The sequence below is a fragment of the Sphaerodactylus townsendi genome, linkage group LG13, assembly GCF_021028975.2.
Source record: "Sphaerodactylus townsendi isolate TG3544 linkage group LG13, MPM_Stown_v2.3, whole genome shotgun sequence".
In the NCBI taxonomy this organism is placed as follows: Eukaryota; Metazoa; Chordata; class Lepidosauria; order Squamata; family Sphaerodactylidae; genus Sphaerodactylus; species Sphaerodactylus townsendi.
The window spans coordinates 8530145-8551555 of record NC_059437.1 but is presented as its reverse complement, the minus strand read 5'-3'; the positions used below and the strand labels follow the sequence as shown (position 1 = coordinate 8551555).

Genomic DNA, 21411 nt, shown 5'->3' with positions numbered 1-21411 from the left:
ATCCCCCTTTCACTCCTGTAAGGAGACTCAAAGGGGCTTACAATCTCCTTGCCCTTTCCCCCCAACAACAAACACCCCATGAGATAGGTGGGGCTGAGAGAGCTCAGAAGAACTGTGACTAGCCCAAGGTCACTCCAGCTGGCATGTGTTGAGAGCGCACAGGCTAATCTGAATTCCCCAGATAAGCCTCCACAGCTCATGCGGCACAGCGGGGAACCAAACCCGGTTCCTCCAGATTAGAGCGCACCTGCTCTTAACCACTACGCCACTGCCGCTCCCTGGGCTGCTAATGAGATTGAGCTGTTAACGAGATTGCCTTCATGCCTTGAAAAGTGCCAGTTGCTTCTTTCCGCGCATTTAAGCTTTTATTAAAGCTGCAGGACTTTTTCTCAAGGCCTGTTGGCAACCACAGACCGGGGGCAAAATGCACCATCGCGTCCCTTTCCCGTTCATCAAATGTGGCAGGTCTTTGCCTTCCCTACAATAATCGCCGCGTCAGTGCTTTGCTGCTGGTAGATCATTAGGCTGGATGCTAAATATTCACCGTGCTGATCACCGTGTCCCAAAGGAGTATTTCTGTCAAATGGAAAACAGATTTCCTGAAGCATTTTTTTCCCCAGCAAGTTATTGATGGCCTTAAACAAGCCTGTTAATTAAACTGACCACCTGCCATAAGAGTTTATTAATACTTTGGTTAAATACAAGTCCAGGGGCTGAGATAAACAGTATGGATGAAGATTGGCATCTAAACTTGGAATCGCCCCAGAAGTTGAATGAGGATCTGATTTAAGAGTGAAGGGGATACATGAGTGAGTGGACATGTACCCCGCCCCCACACTCCACGCTCCCACGCTCCACGCCCCACCACATTTCCCGGTAGCGCCCCCTTCCCCTAGTAGCCACCCCCCCAACACTCCACACACACTACTGTTATCTTATAACAGGGATGGCGAACCTATGGCACGGGTGCCAGAGGTGGCACTTGGAGCCCTCTCTGTGGGCACGCACACAGAGAGTTCGTCATGTGGGGGGGGGTGGAAAATCACCCCCCCATACACACACATCTAGGCTGGCCTGGGCCACCGAGCACAACATGCGCGCACCGTGGTGAGCAGGGAGGACTCGGCTGGCAGGCCTGGTGCCTGTGCTCCACGTGGCTGATGCCGGGGGGGGGGGGCGCGCAGAGGAGGCAGAGATGCTAGGGAGGCACAGAGCGGTGCGTGCGTGGGACTTGCTGGAGGCTAGAGCAGGCTGGCCCCTGCTCAAGCGGGTGGGGCGGAGGAAGAGGGAGCCACCCGTTTTTTTCTAAACTAAAACCTCAGCATTCAGATTAAATTGTTGGGTTGGCACTTTGCGATAAATAAAGTGGGGTTTGGGTTGCAATTTGGGCACTCAGTCTCAAAAAGGTTCGCCATCACTGTCTTATAAAGAGAAAAAGAGAGAAAAAAAGAGAAACGAAGGACGGAACAATGCATCATACCATTTTCATTCTGAACTGCCCAAATAAGTCATAGAATGTTACCAGGAGGGTTTATTTGGAAAGTTATTTCCCTGCATCTTGTCTAGCTAGACATTAAGCTGCTCTGAATAAACACTGGACTAGAAGAAGAACAAGAACAAGAGAAGGAGGAGAAAGAAGAGGAAGAAGAAGGAAAAGAAGGAAAGGAAAAGAAGGAGGAGAAGAAGGAGGAGGAGAAGTTCTTACCCGTAACCGTCTCTCGAATGCCGAGATGCTGCCCTTGGTCTGTTCTTTCCTTTGCCGCCACTCAATAAGGTTGGAGTTATGCTCCCCTGGCAGAGAGACATTGCATTTTCCTAAAGTTGGGTTGGCAACGCCTGCCAGGATATGCGGCTCAGTGTTGAGGGTGACCTCCATTCCGCTGGCAAAGGTGACTCTCAGAGACCCGTCTGGACTGACCCGATAGATATTCTGAGTGTTCTCTGTCCGTAAACAAAAGAAGGGGCGGGAGAGAGTTCAGCTCCCCAGCTTATGAAGCAAATGTTATGTCTGTAAAGGTCGCACTAATCTGAAGTTTGCATGGCTGGAGGCACAGCCAACACCTGTGTGTTTTCGTAACAACAAAAATCTGTAGGCCTTACAGATATAGTCTCATTATGCCTGCAGCCCATATTGACAAGTATTAGAGATGCACCAAACTTTGGATAAAGGCCTTCCATTTTCAGATCGTTTTCAAAAGGTTAACTTTAAGGTTAGTATTTTTGGATACTTCACATTTACAAGCTGTAGGGTGCTGCTGGGATCCTCAAATAACAGATGCCTGGAGGTAACTAAGTGGGGCGGGACGACAAGATGGATATATGCAAAATTATGCACAAAGTAAAGAGAGTAGAGGGAACTTTTTCTCTCTCCCCCAAAATAGTTGAACTCAAGTGCATCAAATGGGGCTGACGGGAAGTAAAATCAGGACAGACAGACAGACAGACAGACAGACAGACAGACAGACAGACAGACAGACAGACACACACACACACACACACACACAGAACTTCTTTATACAGCAAGTGATTAAAATGTAGAATTTGCTGCATGGAGGCTGGGGGGTGGAGCGCCGCAGCGGTGGGTGGCCCAGGAGTTCCACTTGACCCATATGGCCCAGCTGTTAAGGAGAAATAGTCTGATGTCATCGAATCATGTCTGACTTATGGTGACCCTAGTGGAATTTTCAAGGCACGAGAACTTTGAAGGTGGTTTGCCATTACCTGCCTCAGTGGGAAATAAAATGTTTCCACCATGGAATACTGTACCCACACCCACCCACCCCCACCCCCCCCCCACACACACCGTTTTGGAAATGTTTCTAAAATACTTTTTCTCTGTTGTTTTTGAAAACTCTTTCACAGCTTTTCCCCCCTGCTGAAATGTTTCTAGCCTGGCTTCCCTCACAGTGCAATCATACTTGAAATGTTTTATCTTTCCCGCCAAAAAGCCTGGCTGCGTTCCATGCCTCTGAGCTGTCACCTGGCTGTTTTCCATGCCTCCCCACACCACCAAGAGGCCCTTCGGGAAGCAGCAGGGTGGCTCTATAGCAGCGCTGTACCCTGCGACCAGGGGTCCTGGATTGGGCTGTAAACCCCCTGGTTCCCTTTTTAAAAACTGGTGCCACACTGGCTACCTTCCAACTCTTCAGAAAGGAGATGGTTTTAGTGGTAGGTTATGTTCTTAAATCCCCCCCCCATTAAGATCAACGATACCAACACATGCTTAACTTTGGACAGATTGTGCCCAAACGTTAAGATAAAAGCAACAGCTGGGGGTGTTGGAGACTCTCAGGACTGGCTGCCGTCCCATCAATCGCAACCAGACCAATCCGTTCATCCCTATCAGCTTTACAAACATCAAGTAGGAACTAGCATTAAACGCCACGGAAAACAGATGGGCAGAGCTCTGCTCAACACCCTCAGCAAACAAAAACTGCGAGAGATCAGACTTTCAAACACAGCGAAGACAGATGTTCTTTTAACTACCTTGCTTTAGTGTGTAAATAGTCGAGGTAGCGGAAAAGTTTGTAGCCGTGATCACATTTTCCCGGTTTGAAGTGTCGAGTTCAACTTTCATCAGTTTTTCGACGTCGCTATGGAAACTGCTGACCTCACCGGTTGGAAATGTTGCATTGGTTAAATGACCGTCGGAATCATACCTGGTAAAATAAACCACCGTAGAAAAGATCAGCAATGCAGACAAATCCAATGCAAAATGTAAGATGTTGGACATATGTTTTAAATATTGAATGCCACTGTTAACACAAACAAAAGAGGATTCGAATAACCATTAGTTATTCCCAAATCAGCATGGATGTTGACTCTGGTTCTTTTCATTCTAGAATGATAGTGAGTGTTTAGATTTTCTGGACTAATATAGTTGATAATAAATAGGTTTCATACTTGTCATATATTGGCAAGTATGACTAACTCTTGGAGGATCCTGACCTTCTGCATCAGTTTGAGTTCAGGATGGAAACTGCACTAGCGGCTGGGTAGATAATCTGTATCCAGGGGTAGACCGGAGGAGAGTGACTCTCTTGGGTCCTTTGCCCCTTGTATCAGGTTTCCTTTCAAATCACCTGTCTGGCTTGGTGGGCAGGGACAGCACTTTGGAATTTTCTCTCTGACCTAGTTGGGTGCCTAAAAAGCGGATTCAGCACCATGGAAAGCTCCACCTTGTCCGCAATGCTGTTCACTGTGTACATTCAATTAATAAGTGATACTCTCCCAAGCTTTGCAGTGTGGTGTCATCAGTAATGATGCCAATGATACCCCTATCTATTTGATAGATTGATAGATCCTTCTGGGGGTAGATACAAGGGTCTAGATGGTGTTCTTCACTTCTCTCTGAAGGAGCGGTCCACAGTAGAGGAGTATTTTTGGACCACTGCATTTGAAGGACCAGCTGATGAGATAACTAACTCCAAATAAAATTTATCATTACAGTTTCCTGCAAGCCCTCCTCAAGGTCTGGTATTCATACCATATTCATTCTGGTAACCTCAGAGCCAGTGTGGTATAGTAGTCAGCTGCAGTGGACTCTGATGTGAAGAATTGGGTTTGATTCCCCACTCCTCCACAGCAAGTATGCTTGGTGATGTTGGGCGAGTCACAGAACTCTTTCAGCCCCACCTACCTCACAAAGTGTTGTAGGGAGGATAAGGGAAGGAGTTTGTAAGCCACATTGAGACTCCTTAATGGTAGAGAAAACCAGCTCTTCTTCTTCTAGCCTAGATTACTCATTGCACTGTGCAAGGAGTTGCCTTTGAAAATGACCTTGAAGTTTCAAATAGTACAGAATGCTGCCATATCCCCAAATGGGCAGCAGGAATAGTCTACTTCTATTCTGGAGAGCTACCACTTGTTTGCTTCTGGGACTAATTTGATACTGATGATTTCTCTAAAATCCTACACAACCCTGGGCAAAAGAGATCTTAGGACAGGCTGCAAGCATGAACCTCTTCCTGCATCCCGGAAACCTGAGGCTGCTTCCCACATCCCTTCCTTTTGTGAAGTAAAATTTGATGAAGACCAAGATGACATTGAATTTCAAATGCTGTTGGATGCAATTCAACCGTCTTCATTTCAGCTTTGTTTGCCCCAGTGAGACATGGTCCCTGAAAGCCTTTATTAGTGTACCAGTTTGTCTTTCCTTGCACTGAACTCTCCCTGTTCAATTCAATGTCATGCCCTCGTTCCATGCCATCTTGGTATCAAAAGCATATAAAGAGCACACATCTTATGAAAAGAGTACGAAATGCAGAATTAAGTCAAAATGGCATACAAAGAAACACATGAACCGAAAAGGACAGTGAAGAACACCAGGCAAGCCAAAAGCAAAGACAATAACGACACATAAAATCAAACCAGAAACAAGAAAGAAGATTCCGGTTCATCTTTAGTTGGAGTGGGATCTCCTCAGTAGTGGATCCTAAGTTATACAAGTCCCATCGACCTGCCAACCTTTCTTACTACCTCTGCTGTTTACAGAAGGCTTTATTTACTGATGTTTTGACTGTGAACACTTGGCACACGCAGTAAAGGTAACAGGGGAAAGCCGCAGTCTCATAATGATTAACGCCCACCTTCCCCCTAGCTCCATCAACAAGACAAGGGAATTGCAGTGGCATAAAATCACCGAATATCTACAAACTTTACAACTTTCTAATACATGCGACGAATGGTTGGTAGCAGGAGACCTTAATGCTAGAGTGGGTAAAGATGAGCACTGCCTCCAGAAGTTGGTAGGGTTGGACATAGAGAACTGCCCATGGTATTTTTCCTTAACCAGAACATCAAAAGATCTTCTAACGCAGCGGGGGCTGACTTTGTAAAATTTTGCTCTCAGTTTGGCTTAATACACTTAAATGGCTTAGCCCGGTATGCAACCTCAGGTGACTATACCCACGTATCAATACGTGGTAATAGTATTATAGATTACATAGTAGTCTCTCAAGCAAGCTTCGAACAGCTTGAGAACTTTCAAGAACTTTCAAGTACTGAAGGCTGTTTAGTTCACTGTACCCCTGAAACAAGCTCTCCTCTGTTTTGTTTCTGCTCATGTTGACGAGATTTTAAAATGCTGCCATTGCTCTTTCAATATGGCTTTATGGGTAATGTTTTGCTTTACGCTTTCCCTTGGGCAAGTTGTTGCAAAGGTGGCCTATCAATAATGGAAAGAAAGAACCAACCAATGTGGGCAGAATTCATTGATCGAGGAGTCTAATAGCACAAAGTATAAAGATTTTTTATGTGGTTCTTTACTTTTCTCGGAGGCAATGCATCACGCAAACCACAAGAGGTCACTCTGTGCCCAGGAAAGAAATGTGAAACAAAGCTCCTGAATAATCAGTTTGGTGCGTTTCTGTTGACATTTTATCCCTTGAAGATGTTTAAATGCTCAAAATACTTCAGCCGTCGTGTGAGCGACACTGCATCCCGCCTTGAGGACTTGGGTATGCATGGATTACCCCTTCTGTATGAAGCTGTCCACTATGAGAGTAGCACAGCAGATAATAATGGAGGAATGGGAGCCCTGGATGTGTAATTACAAGGGAATCCAGGTGGCTGGCTGTGCATGTTTTTCCTAGTTGGACTGTGAGGTGATACAGCTGAAAGGGAGGTTCATGTGAACCTGATCTCCAGATCAGTTCATCTGGAGATGTTTCATACAGCATCAAACCCTTGGTCTATCAAGGTAAGTATTGCCTAGTCCAGGAGTCTGCAACCTGTGGCTCTCCAGATGTTCATGGACTACAATTGCCATCAGCCCCTGCCAGAAGGCTGATGGGAATTGTAGTCTATGAACATCTGGAGAGCCACAGGTTGCAGACCCCTGCTCACCAAGATCTCAGACAGGATCTTTCACAGCATCTACTGCCTGGTCTTTTCTACTGGCGATGCTAGGGATTGAAACTGAGATCTCTTGTTTGCCAAGCAGATGTTCTGTCTCTGATGTATTTAGGGTGGGGCAAATTTAGGGTGGGGTGTGTGCCCCAGGCGCTACTTGCCAAGTGGTGCCCCGGCCACCCCTTTGCAAAGCAGGAAGCCACTGCCACTCAGAGGTCTGGCCTACCCACCATTAAGAAGCAATGGGTAGACATCTTCCAAGTCTTCTTCACAGTGGGTAGATTAGCCTTCCAGAGAGCTGGATACCCATGATTGAAAGGAATGGGTAGACCTGGCTGCCAGAGAACTGATTTTCCAAGATGGGGAAGAACCACCTGATTTGGGGGCGGATTATGTTTTGTGATGTTTAAAATAGATTTCCAAACACATGTGAATGGTCCCAAAAAGTGGGAAGAAGACACTTTAAGAAGGTCAATAAAACAATTACATCATCTCAGCTAATGTGGGCTCTCCTCTCCAAGAGGTCATCGTAGGCTGCTGTCTACTCACTGCTGGATTTTGTTGTGTTGATGTGCCACAGCAGCCATTTACAACTGAAATTTCCAGCATGGACGAAGCGGTCAGGTTGTGGATGACTGGGGTGGTGCAATATCCAGTGGGGTGCGGATGCATCCCTGCTCGAACTATTCGAAACATCTGTATGTGTGACTTTTAGGTCCATAGCCAGCAGCCGCTTGGCTGAGGGCTTTTAGATTCTGGCTGCGAATCCATTTTCTCTCGGACTGTAATTCCCGGGTCCACCGTCTGCTCTCTGACACCCATTCCAACCCCTGGTTTTCCATAATTGAAGAAAAAATGGCCTCTGTTGGACTGCCAGTGGATTCACTTTGCCCTTTGTCCTATCCAGAAAATTAAAAGGTCAACTGTGGATAGAGAGTTCTCTAACCTAATCACCGCAGCCAAGAAAACGTACTCCCCCCTGTATTTTTCTCTCCCATTTGAACGGGGCCACTTGGCACACTACCTGTATGGCTTAATAAACCCTGCTCAAAGGAGAGCCATAATGCTCGCCAGGTTTATGTCAGGATATTGAAAATTGCAAGGTGGTCATATGCTGGTCTAGAATGACTGGAATGTAACAGTCAGCAGAATTGTAAAGGTCGGAGCCTCTCTGTCTGGGTCTGCAGTGATTGGCATGTAACAGTCAGCAGAATTGTAAAGGTCGGAGCCTCTCTGTCTGGGTCTGCATGTAACAGTCAGCAGAAGTGAAAAGGTCACAGGCCAGGATGATTAGATCATCTAGCTAATGATCTGCTGGACAAAACTATATAAGAAGACTGCATACCCAATTCAGTACCTCTCCTTCACCTTCAGGTTCGGGCTCAGATTGTTGTCAGAGTAGAGAGTGGATAGTTATTGTTATTTTTGTTCCTTTGAGAAACAAGAGATAAAGTATTCCTGTTGGAACTAAATCTACTGTCTGAGTGTTTCTTTTTCTTATACTGCAAGCAGTTACCTCCTGTTCTAGCAAGGGTGAGTTGGCACCTAGTCCTTCCGCTGTGCACTAGGCCAACAATTTGGTTATGGGCCCAGTATCCTAACCACTGAAGCTAGAGAGTGTCGAGGCAGTGTGACACGATGACATCCACCATGTGCAGTTTGCCTTTTGAACGGCTGACTGCAGGGAACTACTCAGCATGGAGTGTGAAAATGCAGAGCTTTCTCTTACGTGAAGATTTATGGGCTGTAGCTGACACCCCACCGAACACAGGCACAGCAGCAGAGCAGAGGGCAGATGCCAGAGCCAAGGCGTCCATAATGTTGGCTGTGGAAAACTCCCAGCTCATCTATCTACGGGCTGCTGAGAAGGCTTCTGACTGCTGGAAAGGTGTTGAAGGACCTGTACCAGGCATGACTGCTGGTTTAAGGTAATCTTGACGAGACGTTTATACAATTTGAAGCTGAAAGGAGGTGAAAATGTGGCCAACCATGTCCAACAGCTGCATTACACTATTAAGTCGAGATGGAAGACAGAGGCATGACTTTCACTGAACAGCATAGGGCCTATATTGTACTATCTTCCCTAGATGACAGCTGGGACAATTTTGTCTATAGTATGCAGAGCATAAAGGAAGATGATTTGACTCTAGACTATGTGACTGCACGGCTTCTGGAGCCCAGAAACAAAGAGAGTTTTGCCTTGAAGCCACAGCCAGAGAGAAGCCTGCTGTTTCCAGAGGCAAAAGTGAAACCCAGCTTTCCCTGAACTGTCCAAGGTCATATGCAGTTCAAGAGTTGTTTCCGTTGTGGCTCTACTAATCATCTTCTCCGAGAATGCCCACAGAAGGGGGAGAAGAAGGGGCCAGCTAAAGGAAGGACAACGGGGAAGAGGAAAGAAGGAGCACTACTTGACGGCACTGCTGAGAACCGATGTCCAGAGAAACCAACCCATCTGGCTCTTGGACTCTGCCTGCTCAGAGCATGTCGTAAATGCTCATCACCTATTGACTGAGGAGTCCAAGGCAAGTGTGAAGCATGTCAGCTTGGCCGATGGATCACCAGCTGCTGTTACGCTGCAAGGAACTGCCTACATACCATGCCTAGGTAAAAAAGTTGCAAAATGTGTTGTGTGTTCCTGGACTGGATTTTTGTTTGTTGAGCGTCCCAAGTTTAGCTGAACAAGGGTACAAAACTATATTTGATAGACAGGGTTGTACAGTATGGCAGAATGACATAGAGTGTGCAAAAGGTACACTCTGCGACAAAATGGCAATGTTATGACTGATAAAGGGCAAAATGAAAAATGTAATGAATGTTTCAAGTCTAGCTAATAAGCCTATGCATGATGATTGTGTGCACTATCTTCACAGAGTCCTAGGACATGCAAGTTTTGCCACCATCAAGCAGTTGGCAAAGTATGTGATTTGAGTGTAAAGCCTTGCAAAGCATTCCTAGACTGTTCAGTCTGTAGTGGGGTTAAGGTGAAATCCTATCCAATCCCCAAAAAGAGCTACAGACAAATGGAAAGACCATTTGAACTAGTCCATGCAGACTTAGCTGGTCCTTTCCAATCAAGCGAGAAGGGGTACCGCGATATATATTTCTGCTGATTGATGATTATAGCAGATATTCTTACACTTGCTGTTGAAATCTAAGGATGAAGCCTTTACAAGGTTTAAGGAATGGGTCTCAATGATTGAACGGAGGTTCCCTCACAAGGTGGCTTGCCTGCAATCTGACAGAGGCGGTGAGTTCATGGGGAACAAATTCCAAACATGGCTGACACAGAAAGGTATTAGCCACAGGAGAACAAATCCGTTCAGCCCGGCTGAAAATGGCGTGGCTGAGAGGGAACTAGGCATTCTTCAAACAATGCGAGTTGCATGATAAATGATGCCAAGGTTCCATTCCATTTCTGGGGAGAGGCTGTCTTAGCTGCCACACATGTAATAAACAGGTTGTGGAGTTCAAGTATCAATGAAACACCATTTTTCAGAATGTTTGGCAAAAGGCCTTCCCTGAAACACCTTAGAATATTTGGGAGTTTTGCTTCGCGTCCTCATTCCCTAGACAGCAACGGAAAAAAGGACAAAAGAAATGGCAGAGACTGCGTTTTGTAGGATATCGCATAGAATACCAAAGGCTATAGATTTTCATTGGGTCATGGAAGAATTGCTATCTCACGCAGTGCCAACTTTGAGAAGCATACAGGTTGGGAACATGTGCATCAAAACTCTGAAGTGTTCTTACCACCAGTAAGCCATGACACAGTACCTAGTGACAGCACACAACCCCCACTCCCTGTTCAAGGTCGCACATCTGCTCGGAAGCCTTAAAGCAACAACAGAACAGTGATAGTGATCAGGAAAGGGAAGCCAGGGAGAGAGGGGCTGTGAGCAAACTGGAGAAATAGCGCCTGCACTTAGATCAGAAAGAGCAAATAAAGGCATACCACCAAAAAAGGTTTATGGTACAAGAAGTGAGAGTGTGCCAATTAGGGACAGAACCACAAGGTTTCCATGATATGTTGAAATGTCCACCTGAGGAACAGGAAAAAATGGAATCAGGCTATGGACAATGAGTTTGAATCCTTGGTGAACTTAAAAGTGTTTAACATTGTTGATAAACCTACTGATAAGCCGATCATAGGTGCAAGATGGGTATACAGGCGTAAACCTATGCCCGATGGGACTTGCAAATATAAAGCAAGATTAGTTGCACAAGGCTTCTCTCAAACAAAGTTTGACAGTTATGATCAGACTTATGCACCCACTGCAAAGGCAGAATACATGAGATTAGTGATTGCTCTGGCTGAGCAAAGAGACTTAAAATGAGGCACTTTGATTTTGAAACAGCTTATTTAAATGCAGATTTGCAAGAGACCATATACATGAAGCAAGCACCAGGTTATGAGTATGAACAAGTTGATAAAGTTTATAAGCTCAACAAAGCTTTATGCGGGCTGGAAACAGTCCAGCCAGATGTTGGAACAGGTGCATACACAAAGCATTATGTGAAATGAAATTTGACCAAAGTGTGGCCGATGCCTGTATATATACCAGAGGGGTACTGGTGATGAATGTATCATTTTGATGATTTGTGTTGATGATCTCTGTGTGGTTGCAAAACAGACAACCAAATCAAACAACTTTACACTGAGTTGAGTAAACACTTTAAGCTGAAAGACTTGGGGTATCTAAAGCAATACCTGGGTATTCAAGTCAGTAAATCTGAAGAAGGATGAGTTTCTGACACAAAAACAAAAGATAGAGGGTGTCATACAAAAGCTGGTCTGCAAGATGCCAAAGTGGCACAAACCCCAATGGTGGCTGATTTTTGTAAGCAAGATAACTTTAATAAAGCATTTGAAGAAATAGAGACCTATATCGTTCCTTAATTGGCAGCCTGCTGCACATTGCCTAACTGGACAAGACCAGACATAGCTTTTGCTGTAGGTTTATTAAAGTAGAACAGTTGCAAAACCTACTGAGAAAAGACTGGCAGGGGGCTAAAAAGGAGTAATTCGTTACTTGAGAGAGGAACTGCTAACTATGGTTTACACTTTTCTAACCAAAACAACAAGGACTTAGTGGTGTATGCGGACAGCTCATTTGCAGAGGACTCAGGATGTAAGTCAGTGAGTGGTTATTATATGCAATATGGCAGCCATCCGATTTGTTGGAGATCTCGGAAACAAACAACGGTTGCCACTTCAACTGCTGAGGCAGAGTATCACGGCTCTTAATGAGGGCATGCAATGAGCTACAATGGGTTATGCAGTTGCTAAAAGACCTGGGTGAGAAATGTGAACAACCTATAACAGTTTTGAAGACTCACAGACATGTATAGCCATGGCAGAGAACGAAAACATAAAAGTCGTACTAAACATGTAGCTGTGAAATTCCAAAATGTAAAACAACTGATACAGTCAAATATGATTAAGTTGCAGTACTGTGAATTATCTGCAAACATAGCCGACATCTTAACAAAGCCATTACCAATACAAAAACATAATGACTTGGTGTTTGGTTTGGGTTTAGCAGATGTACAATTTGGCAAGGACTCTGTACAAAGTGAGTGAAATAAATAACTCTGTGTACTGACGATGTACTAACTATGTAATGAGTGTAAATAATGTGAATGACTTTGTTTTGTAATTATTTTGTTTGTAAATATTATGTAATGAGGCAACATTCCAACCAGATATGAGAAGGGGTGTCAGGATATTGAAAATTGCAAGGTGGTCATATGCTGGTCTAGAATGACTGGAATGTAACAGTCAGCAGAATTGTAAAGGTCGGAGCCTCTCTGTCTGGGTCTGCAGTGATTGGCATGTAACAGTCAGCAGAATTGTAAAGGTCGGAGCCTCTCTGTCTGGGTCTGCATGTAACAGTCAGCAGAAGTGAAAAGGTCACAGGCCAGGATGATTAGATCATCTAGCTAATGATTTGCTGGACAAAACTATATAAGAAGACTGCATACCCAATTCAGTACCTCTCCTTCACCTTCAGGTTCGGGCTCAGATTGTTGTCAGAGTAGAGAGTGGATAGTTATTGTTATTTTGTTCCTTTGAGAAACAAGAGATAAAGTATTCCTGTTGGAACTAAATCTACTGTCTGAGTGTTTCTTTTTCTTATACTGCAAGCAGTTACCTCCTGTTCTAGCAAGGGTGAGTTGGCACCTAGTCCTTCCGCTGTGCACTAGGCCAACAGTTTAATGTTATGCCTTCTGCCTTGTTACATGGCAGATTTAATAAGCAAGAAAAGGCTAAAAGATTGTGCCCATGTAACGATGGCTCAGTTGAATCTCTGGCCCACCAATTACTACACTGTCTCAGATTCAAGGAAATCAGATCCAAGTATGTGAATCTTACTCCTTTACATCTTCCCGATTTAATTAGATTACACTACTTGTTGGACAACCCAGATCCTTCTCTCTGTATGATAGTGGCAGACTTTCTCCTGGAAATTACTAAACGCCAGTAGATTTCCTTCGACCTAACATTTATTTCCTGTATTGTATATGCTTTTTAATCCGTTTTTTAATTATTGTTGTACAGTTGTCTATGCCAATAAAGGCTTGCTATGCTATGCTTGGAAAAAAAAGGTCCATAGCCAGCCTTCCTCACTAGATGGGGCTGCAACATTTCCAGTCAGGGACAGGTATTGTCCAGAGCCATTTGCAAGAGCAGAGAAAATTATAACATGATGGCTTAGGAAGCCCAGTTCTTGAACAATTTGGATGAGAAGGGTTTTGACTCTAAACTAGAAAAAAAATTGGCCATTTTTACTTTATGATCCCCCTTATGCTTTTGAAGTATCTTGCCATGTCCCTAGTCATTGCTATTAAAAGGGATGGAGGGTTTTTTTTGCAGCAGAAATAGGCTCAAAAACTCCAAGTTCCGGTTTATTAAATGCAAAACTGCATTTAAATGAAGAGCTCTCAAAAGAAAATCTTAGGTGAAACAAAACCGTGTTTCAAGCAGGGAGGGTATACTTAACAGCTCCTCCCAGCTACACATGCTGGAGCAGCAGTGGCGTAGGAGGTTAAGAGCTCATGTATCTAACCTGGAGGAACCGGGTTTGATTCCCAGCTCTGCCGCCTGAGCTGTGGAGGCTTATCTGGGGAATTCAGATTAGCCTGTACACTCCTACACATGCCAGCTGGGTGACCTTGGGCTAGTCACAGCTTCTCGGAGCTCTCTCAGCCCCACCTACCTCACAAGGTGTTTCTTGTGAGGGGGGAAGGGAAAGGAGATTGTAAGCCCCTTTGAGTCTCCTGAAGGAGAGAAAGGGGGGATATAAATCCAAACTCCTCCTCCTCCTCCTCCTCCTCCTCCTCCTCCTCTTCTAACTCCATGCCTTTCATACTTCATCTGTCTATCTAAAATGTAGTGATCAATAGTACAATGTATTTTTAGCTGATTTGCTTTTTAAGCAATCACTCAATCCAATAAATATATTTTAATGCTGTTAAAACCTAAATCTGCTTCCGAGACGTACTATAAGAAATATACATCTTCAGTTTCCTGAGCAAGTTGTTTGAAGGAAAATACTATTTTTAATCCAGGGCTGGATCTAGTGAGGAGGGCAACTGTCCTGGGAAGTGAGCGAGGGGGGGAGGGAGGGTGGTGACGCAGCGGTCAGGTCAGAGGCTGCGGCTCCTGTTCCCACTGCTGTGCACACTGCTCGCGCCCTAGGCTGAGCATGTGACGATGCCCAGTCCCTCATGACTCATCAGCATGTGCAACTTCTGCAGCACAAGCATGACAAGATGGGCCTGCACACGTTGCTGAGACTCAGTGAGCAAGCTGTGGCCTAAGCACGGCCTTGTGATGTTGGCACAGCCTCAATCACCCTCTGCCACTCAGGCAAGGAGGATCCCAGAGACGGAGTGAGGGAAAACTGTGCCCGGGGTGTGCACACGCCCTGCGCCCCTGCTGCAGCGTCGCCCACCATCAGAGGCGTAGCTAGGAAAAATGGATCCCGGTGCAAAATCTGAGTTTTGCGCGCCCTCCCTTCCATGTTCATTTGTTTTTGTTTTTGTATTTTTTAGCATTTTTTCAGTTTTTGGCCTGCAGGGGGCGCAGTTTTTAGGCTGGCAGCACCAAAAATTCAGGGTATTTTTAGGAGACTATTGTGATGATACCATCTAGGTTTGGTGAAGTTTGGTTCAGGGGGTACAAAGTTATGGACACTCAAAAGGGTAAACCTCCTTTCTGTGAATCTATGCAATCTCCTTTGAAAGGTGTCTGTGTCCTCTGGCCATCAGCACATCCTCTGGCAGCACATTTCACATTTTAGTCACTCGCTGTCCATCCTGAATCTATTGCCCATCAGCTTCATGGACTGTGTGATTTCAAAAGCAACAGGGATGCAATGAGGGAGGGCAAATTGCTCTTTGTGGGCCAGCAAAGGCCCGAGATGCTGAGCAGGGAAGGGATTAACCACCCATGATAACTTCATGGTGTTTGCATTCCCAATTCAGTGCATGTCCTTTTCTGATTAATATTTTTTTGGGGAAAAAAACAGCAGTTCAAAAGGAGAGGAGAAAAGGAAAGGAAAGGAAAGGAAAGAAAAGGAAGGAAGGAAGGAAGGAAGGAAGGAAGAAGGAAGCCACACCCACAAACACTGTGAATCTTTATCAGCCAGTCCTTTCAGAGGTAGGATCCAGCAGGTTCTCACCAGTTCCCGAGAGTGGGTTACTAATTATTTGTGTGTGCTGAGAGGGGGTTACGAATTGGGTCTGCTTTTCTGTTAGAAATTCCATTAGGTCCAAAAATCATAAAGTTCTGTACTTGTTTCCTATGTGGCTGGTTAGCGGAGGTAGAAAATGGGACAATTCTCCTTGTTGGGCTGTTTTAAAAACATGTTTTAGAAATATGGTAAAGTTCCTTGTTTAAGGAAAGTATCCTTCTTTTGATTTCTACAAACAAAATTAAGTATTTGAAAGTATTAAATATTTGACAGGCAGTCAATTTAGAGGAGAAGTAGTTGTTTCTGTTGGCAGTAGACGATAGGACTTGCTATGATGAGTTTAAATTATGGACAGAAAGATATCAGCTGGAAATTAGGAACTTTTTTTTACAGTAAGAGTTTTTTTACAGTAACAGAGAAATTATTAATGCTCCGCCCTTGGAATGCCCGGCCACGCCCCCATCGTGCCCCGCCCAGCCCCATTGGCACTACGCCACTGTTTGAATCCCACCACCATGGGAACCTGTTACTAAAAATTTTTGGATCCCACCACTGAGTTCTTGGGCTTCTAAGATTAGAACAGGAATTTCCCATATACTTTTAAGCATTGTGTCAATAAGGACTAGAACATTTTTTAAAAGAGGGAGGCTCTGAACTCAAACCACATTCTGGCTGATCACCCACTGCTGGCGTTCCCCACCCTCACCCTGCTCTGGCTCAATAGTCATCCTAGAAGTGCTCTCGCTTTCCTGTGAAAAGTGAGAAGCACCCACTGGGCAAGAGGAAGCATGTAGGGACAAGAAATCTTCCCTCAACGTCCCGCTTTTCTTGGCGTTGTAAAGAGGAAGCGCATCAGGACAAGAAATCTTACTTCAACATACCTCCTTTCTTGCTGCGCTGCAAAGAGGAAGTGCATCAGGACAAGATTTTTTGCCCTGATACACCTCCTTTCTTGGTGCGCTGCAAAGAGGAAGTGCATCAGGACAAGATTTTTTGCCCTGATGCACCTCCTTTTTTCAGTGCGCCATGAAGAAGAAGCACACTGGGACAATATTTCTTGTTCCGATGCGCTTCTAGTCCCACCGCACACCAAAGTGCTGGTAGGTAATCGGCCTCTAAGTTTTTTCAATGATCCCATAGTTGGCACACACATTCTACCTATTACAGAGACATAACAAAAACACAGTAGCTTCAAAATGTAAGGCCGTTTCCGCACGGCCCATTAACGATGGCCTGGGGGCGCTAAAAATGCTGCCCCCGGCCGCCGTTCGCACAGGCGCCGCTGCTGCGTTGCAGCAGCGGCGACCTGACTCCGCTTCCCTCCCCCCAGGGTGGCCTCAGGCCGCCCTAAACAACAACCCTTTAAAGGGGTGTTGTTGGGGAGGAAGCGTCTTCCCAACGGCGCCGTTAGCGCAGCCTGGCGCGCCCGGAAGGCATGTCTCCCTGTTCCTGTGCCCCACTCATGATGTCAGCAAATGCGAGTAGATAGCTTGCTGATGCGATGCCCCGCCCACACTCGTCCTCCGACCAATCCAGGGTTGGAGGGCGGCGTAGCCGAGCCCGACGCCTTATTAACAGCAGGCAACGAATATCGTGAGATAACAGAGCATGAAAAAAGGAGAAGAAGCGGCTTCCGTCGCGGGCCGCCACTTCTGCGGTATCCTGTCGACCTCCTGCTATGGCCGGTTCGCATGCTTGCATCGCGAGCGGGCCATACGCCTTCCACGCCAGAACTCTTGGCGGGCGTGAGGCCGGGCTGTAAACGTCTTGAGGAAGCCGTGTATGAAACGCCAGAATCTCAACCATTAAAACCATAAGCTATCTACAAAATGCCTTCTGTCAATTGCTGCCACGGGTAGGAAAATAGTGTCTCTTTAAATTCACCTGCCAGAGACGTGCCCAAATCTGCAAGGAGTTTTAGGAAAAAAAGGTTTTCCACTAAAGTTAATAAAATAATCCAAAGAAATTTTTTATCTCTGGTCCCTGCGTATGAATTTTAAATAACCTGCCAATAACTTGCTCTGCCTAAAAAAGAAAAAAAATCTTTTTTCACGTTACCAGCTAGGACTGATCAGAACTCAGTTCTGGGAAAGCAAGTGCGATTTGACATCTGGCTTTGGTAAAACAAACAATGACAAGTTGCCCTTAGGGAAAAATTCTCACTTCAGATGGAAGTTCCTAAGGGACAAGCCAAGCCAGAAGGAGTTTTCTGAGACGCTGCAACAGCTACACACATCCAAACCAAACTCCTTCTCACCTTCCAAAGCTCTCACAATCATTTGGGCTAAATGTTCTAAATTATGTTCTAAATTAAGAAGCAATTTCTCACTTACTATGTATTACTCTTCTGCCTCTTTTTGGGTACATTATCTGACTTTCAATATATTTAGCACTGTTATGTTTCAGGTTTTTTTTTAAAAAAATAATAACTTATTAAAAATATACATACAGCAATACGTTTATGTAACCCTCCCTTTCCCAAAACATACGGTTTAAATGATCAAAAAGATGCCACATGCATTTCAACTGATTTTTTTTAAAAACGTGACCTTAAATCTGACTCCCCGATCCATCAACTGCCTTCAGGTAAACAACAGAAGCAACTGGATTCCACCAGCTGAAGCCTCAGATCATTAATCTATCACCCAAAACTGATTAAAACGTACAGCCTTAATTAAACAAACCAACCCAGAAACAGACCATACCTGATCTGATAATCTCAAGAGCTCCTGCCCAGCCTCAAGCATTCCAACCTCTTGCTGTACTGTACAGAGGGTCTTTAGAATGAAGAACCGGGGGATACATGGGAGGGGGCGTGTGTCTAATTTTCTCCAGCATGCCCCTCATCCACCAATTCTTCTTTTCCTTCCATGGCAGCCCCCATCCTCTCCCCTTTTCCTGTTTCTTTTTCTCCTTCCCGCCCACCCATCAGCCACCCTACCATTATCTTCCCTCCTTGTCTTTTGCTTTCCACACTTATCCCTGGGGAGTCTGGCTGAGCTGTGTGGTGGCTGCCGGTACAGGCCCACCTGTATGGTGACTTAGTTGCCGAAGTGCCCTCATTGCATGTTTTGTTATTACCTTTATATCCAGTTGAATATTACTTATAATATAATCACAATATATCTTTATGAATAATCTTTATGAACTGTGTATGAATTATCTATTGACTTTATACTCAAACTAATTGCATATACCAATTAGTCCATTGCCTTGTGTCACTATATATACAGTCCATGTTTCTTAGGCTGGGTTGGCCTCAGATTTTTTAGTGTTGGTGACTTACAATGTCAGGCCAGGTCCGCTTGTGTGGTAGCCAGTGCTAGTGTTGGGCCCTGTGGCATGGTAACTGCCACTGCTGTGCCTACCACTAACCAACCAGGCCCCCTATCTTTATTTGCTCCCATGTGTTCTGCTTTTCCCACTTTTCTACTCAACAGTGTCTTCTTGGGAAAAGTTTAACTGGGCTGCATGGTGGCTGAGCCCAGACGTGCTGTGGCTGGTACTGGGCTGGGCCAGGCTGGGCTCAGCTGGTTGGTGACTCCTGCTGTAGCTCCTCCAAGTTCTTTGGGCAGTGTGTTTCTAGCCCTGCTGTATATTTAGAACAGCTTGTTAATTATAAGTGCAGATGGGTCATGACAAGAGCAAGGTGCAACTCATTCCCCTCTGTCTATCTTCAAGGTCGTTTCCTTAACATCCCACAAAGTGAGCGTTGCTGTCGGTACTGTCCCAACGCTATGGACTCAATCCCTCATATCCTGCTTTACTGTTCGAGGTATAATGATATTAGAACCGATCTGGGAGCTTTACTACCTCTAGAATTTATGTTTCTCTCAGACAAACTAAAAATGTCTAAGCTATTGAACAGCCCTCATGTAGAAATTTCTGAAGCAGTTGCTACATTTTTAATCCATGTTCTACATGATGTATAACAATGATCCTGTTTTTGTACTTGGAATGTATGGTACTTCTGGTTTATGCCTAATAAAGGTTTTTGGATTGGATTGGATTGGATTGGGCAGTGTGTTTCCAGTAGTTACTGCTGAGCTTGTCTTAGGTGAGTCTTCCTCCATCAGAGGACATAAAAATGGAGGCGGGAGAACCATTTCTTCGACTTTTTCAGCTTCCATTCCTGCCCACCCATTCCTCACAGCTGTGCTTTCCAGAAACTGAGGGCTGCAATATTGTTATGGTTGCCTAGAAACCCCCCAAAGCCACTGAGACTTCTGTGGGCATTCTTTTCTTAATGCTATAGGCACTGCTTCTGTTATTTTGAAGAGTTCTGATTCCAATTTTTTTTGGATGTCAGGTTTTTCTGATGTCAGGTTTTTCTGATGCATGATGCTGGCAGGGGATGATGGGAACTGTAGTCCATAACATCTGGAGGGCTGCGAGTTTGACACCTATGCCCTATGGCATGGTTCTGAAATAGGCCCGTTGCTAATGTTGCACTGTTGCACAAGATCATACAGTAGAATCATGAAGTGTTAACAATCTGTTTTTAAAATGGGAAAACATCCGCCTGGAAGCCAAGCAGGTGATACTGAAAGCCTTTGACACCGTAGCATTTATTCACTGGCTACATTTATATACCAAAGCTAGTATGGAGTAGAAGCTAGAGTGCCGAACAGGAGGGTTCCCCCACTGAGCTTTTGAGATGGAAGAAGGGGCCATTCATAAGACAAAACTTGCCCTCATTCCAACCAAAAGGTACTGCATATTTCCAATAGCAGATGCAGCCACGGGAGGAGGGCTCCAGAGGCGTATCTAGGGAAAATGTAGCCTGGTGCACAAATCTGAATTTTCTGCCCCCCCTCCCCCACCACGATCAAACAACAGTTTTTTGCACTTGCCTTGAAGTCAGTGTATGGACCCGGCGAGAAGAAGAAGGGGTGTGTGTGTGTGTGTGATTTTCCACACCCTACGTGACTAAATGGCTGCAGCCCAGGGACATTTGACCTTATATGCAGAGGTGGGATCCAGCAGGTTCTCACCAGTTCCCGAGAGGGGGTTACTAATTATTTGTGTGTGCCGAGAGGGGGTTACTAATTGGGTCTGCTTTTCCGTTAGAAATCCCATTAGGTCCAAAAATCATAAAGTCCTGTTGTTTCCTATGTGGCTGGTTAGCGAAGGTAGACAACGGGATAATTCTCCCTGTTGGGCTGTTTTAAAAACATGTTTTAGAAATATGGTAAAGTTCCTTGTTTAAGGAAAGTCTCCTTCTTTGGATTTCTAGAAACAAAATTAAGTATTTGGAAGGATTAAGTATTCGACAGGCAGTCAATTAGAGGAGAAGTAGTTGTTTCTGTTGGCAGTAGACGATAGGACTTGCTATAATGAGTTTAAATTATGGACAGAAAGATACCAGCTGGAAATTAGGAACTTTTTTTTTACAGTAAGAGTTTTTTTACAGTAACAGAAATTATTAATGCCCCGCCCTGGAATGCCCGACCACGCCCCCGTTGTGCCCACCCAGCCCCATTGGCGCTACGCCACTGTTTGAATCCCACCACCATGGGAACCTGTTACTAAAATTTTTGGATCCCACCACTGCCTATATGTCCCCTGGGTGGTACACCTCTGGATGGCTCCCCGACATTCTGTAACCAGTGTGTTGTTCCCTTCTCTCTAAGCTGGACTGTTGCCATGAGCTTCACTTGCAAAGCAGACAGGAAACTATGGCCTAGTTGTAGAGTCCAGGATTTTGCATGAGAAGAGTTAAATTCTCAGTAAAAGCCTAACCTCCCCCCCCCCCCCGCTTGGTGTCCTCCCAGCGGCTGAACTATGCTTCCAACCAAAGTGCAGACAGCATTAACCTTGACAGACTCTCAACGAGGCAGCTTTATGTGTTCAGTGCAAATTG

At 45.1% G+C, this 21411-nt stretch overlaps 1 protein-coding gene across 1 annotated transcript in view; it reads right to left on the bottom strand.

Moving 5' to 3' along the window:
• TENM1 (teneurin transmembrane protein 1) overlaps positions 1 to 21411 on the bottom strand; it is a 652843-nt gene that overhangs the window by 41616 nt on the left and 589816 nt on the right. Inside the window, exons 23-24 of the mRNA XM_048514741.1 lie at positions 3487 to 3659; positions 1706 to 1941 (exon numbers count right to left, since the gene is read on the bottom strand). Coding sequence (XP_048370698.1) covers positions 1706 to 1941; positions 3487 to 3659 — 409 coding nt within the window. The remainder of the gene's footprint in view (positions 1 to 1705; positions 1942 to 3486; positions 3660 to 21411) is intronic.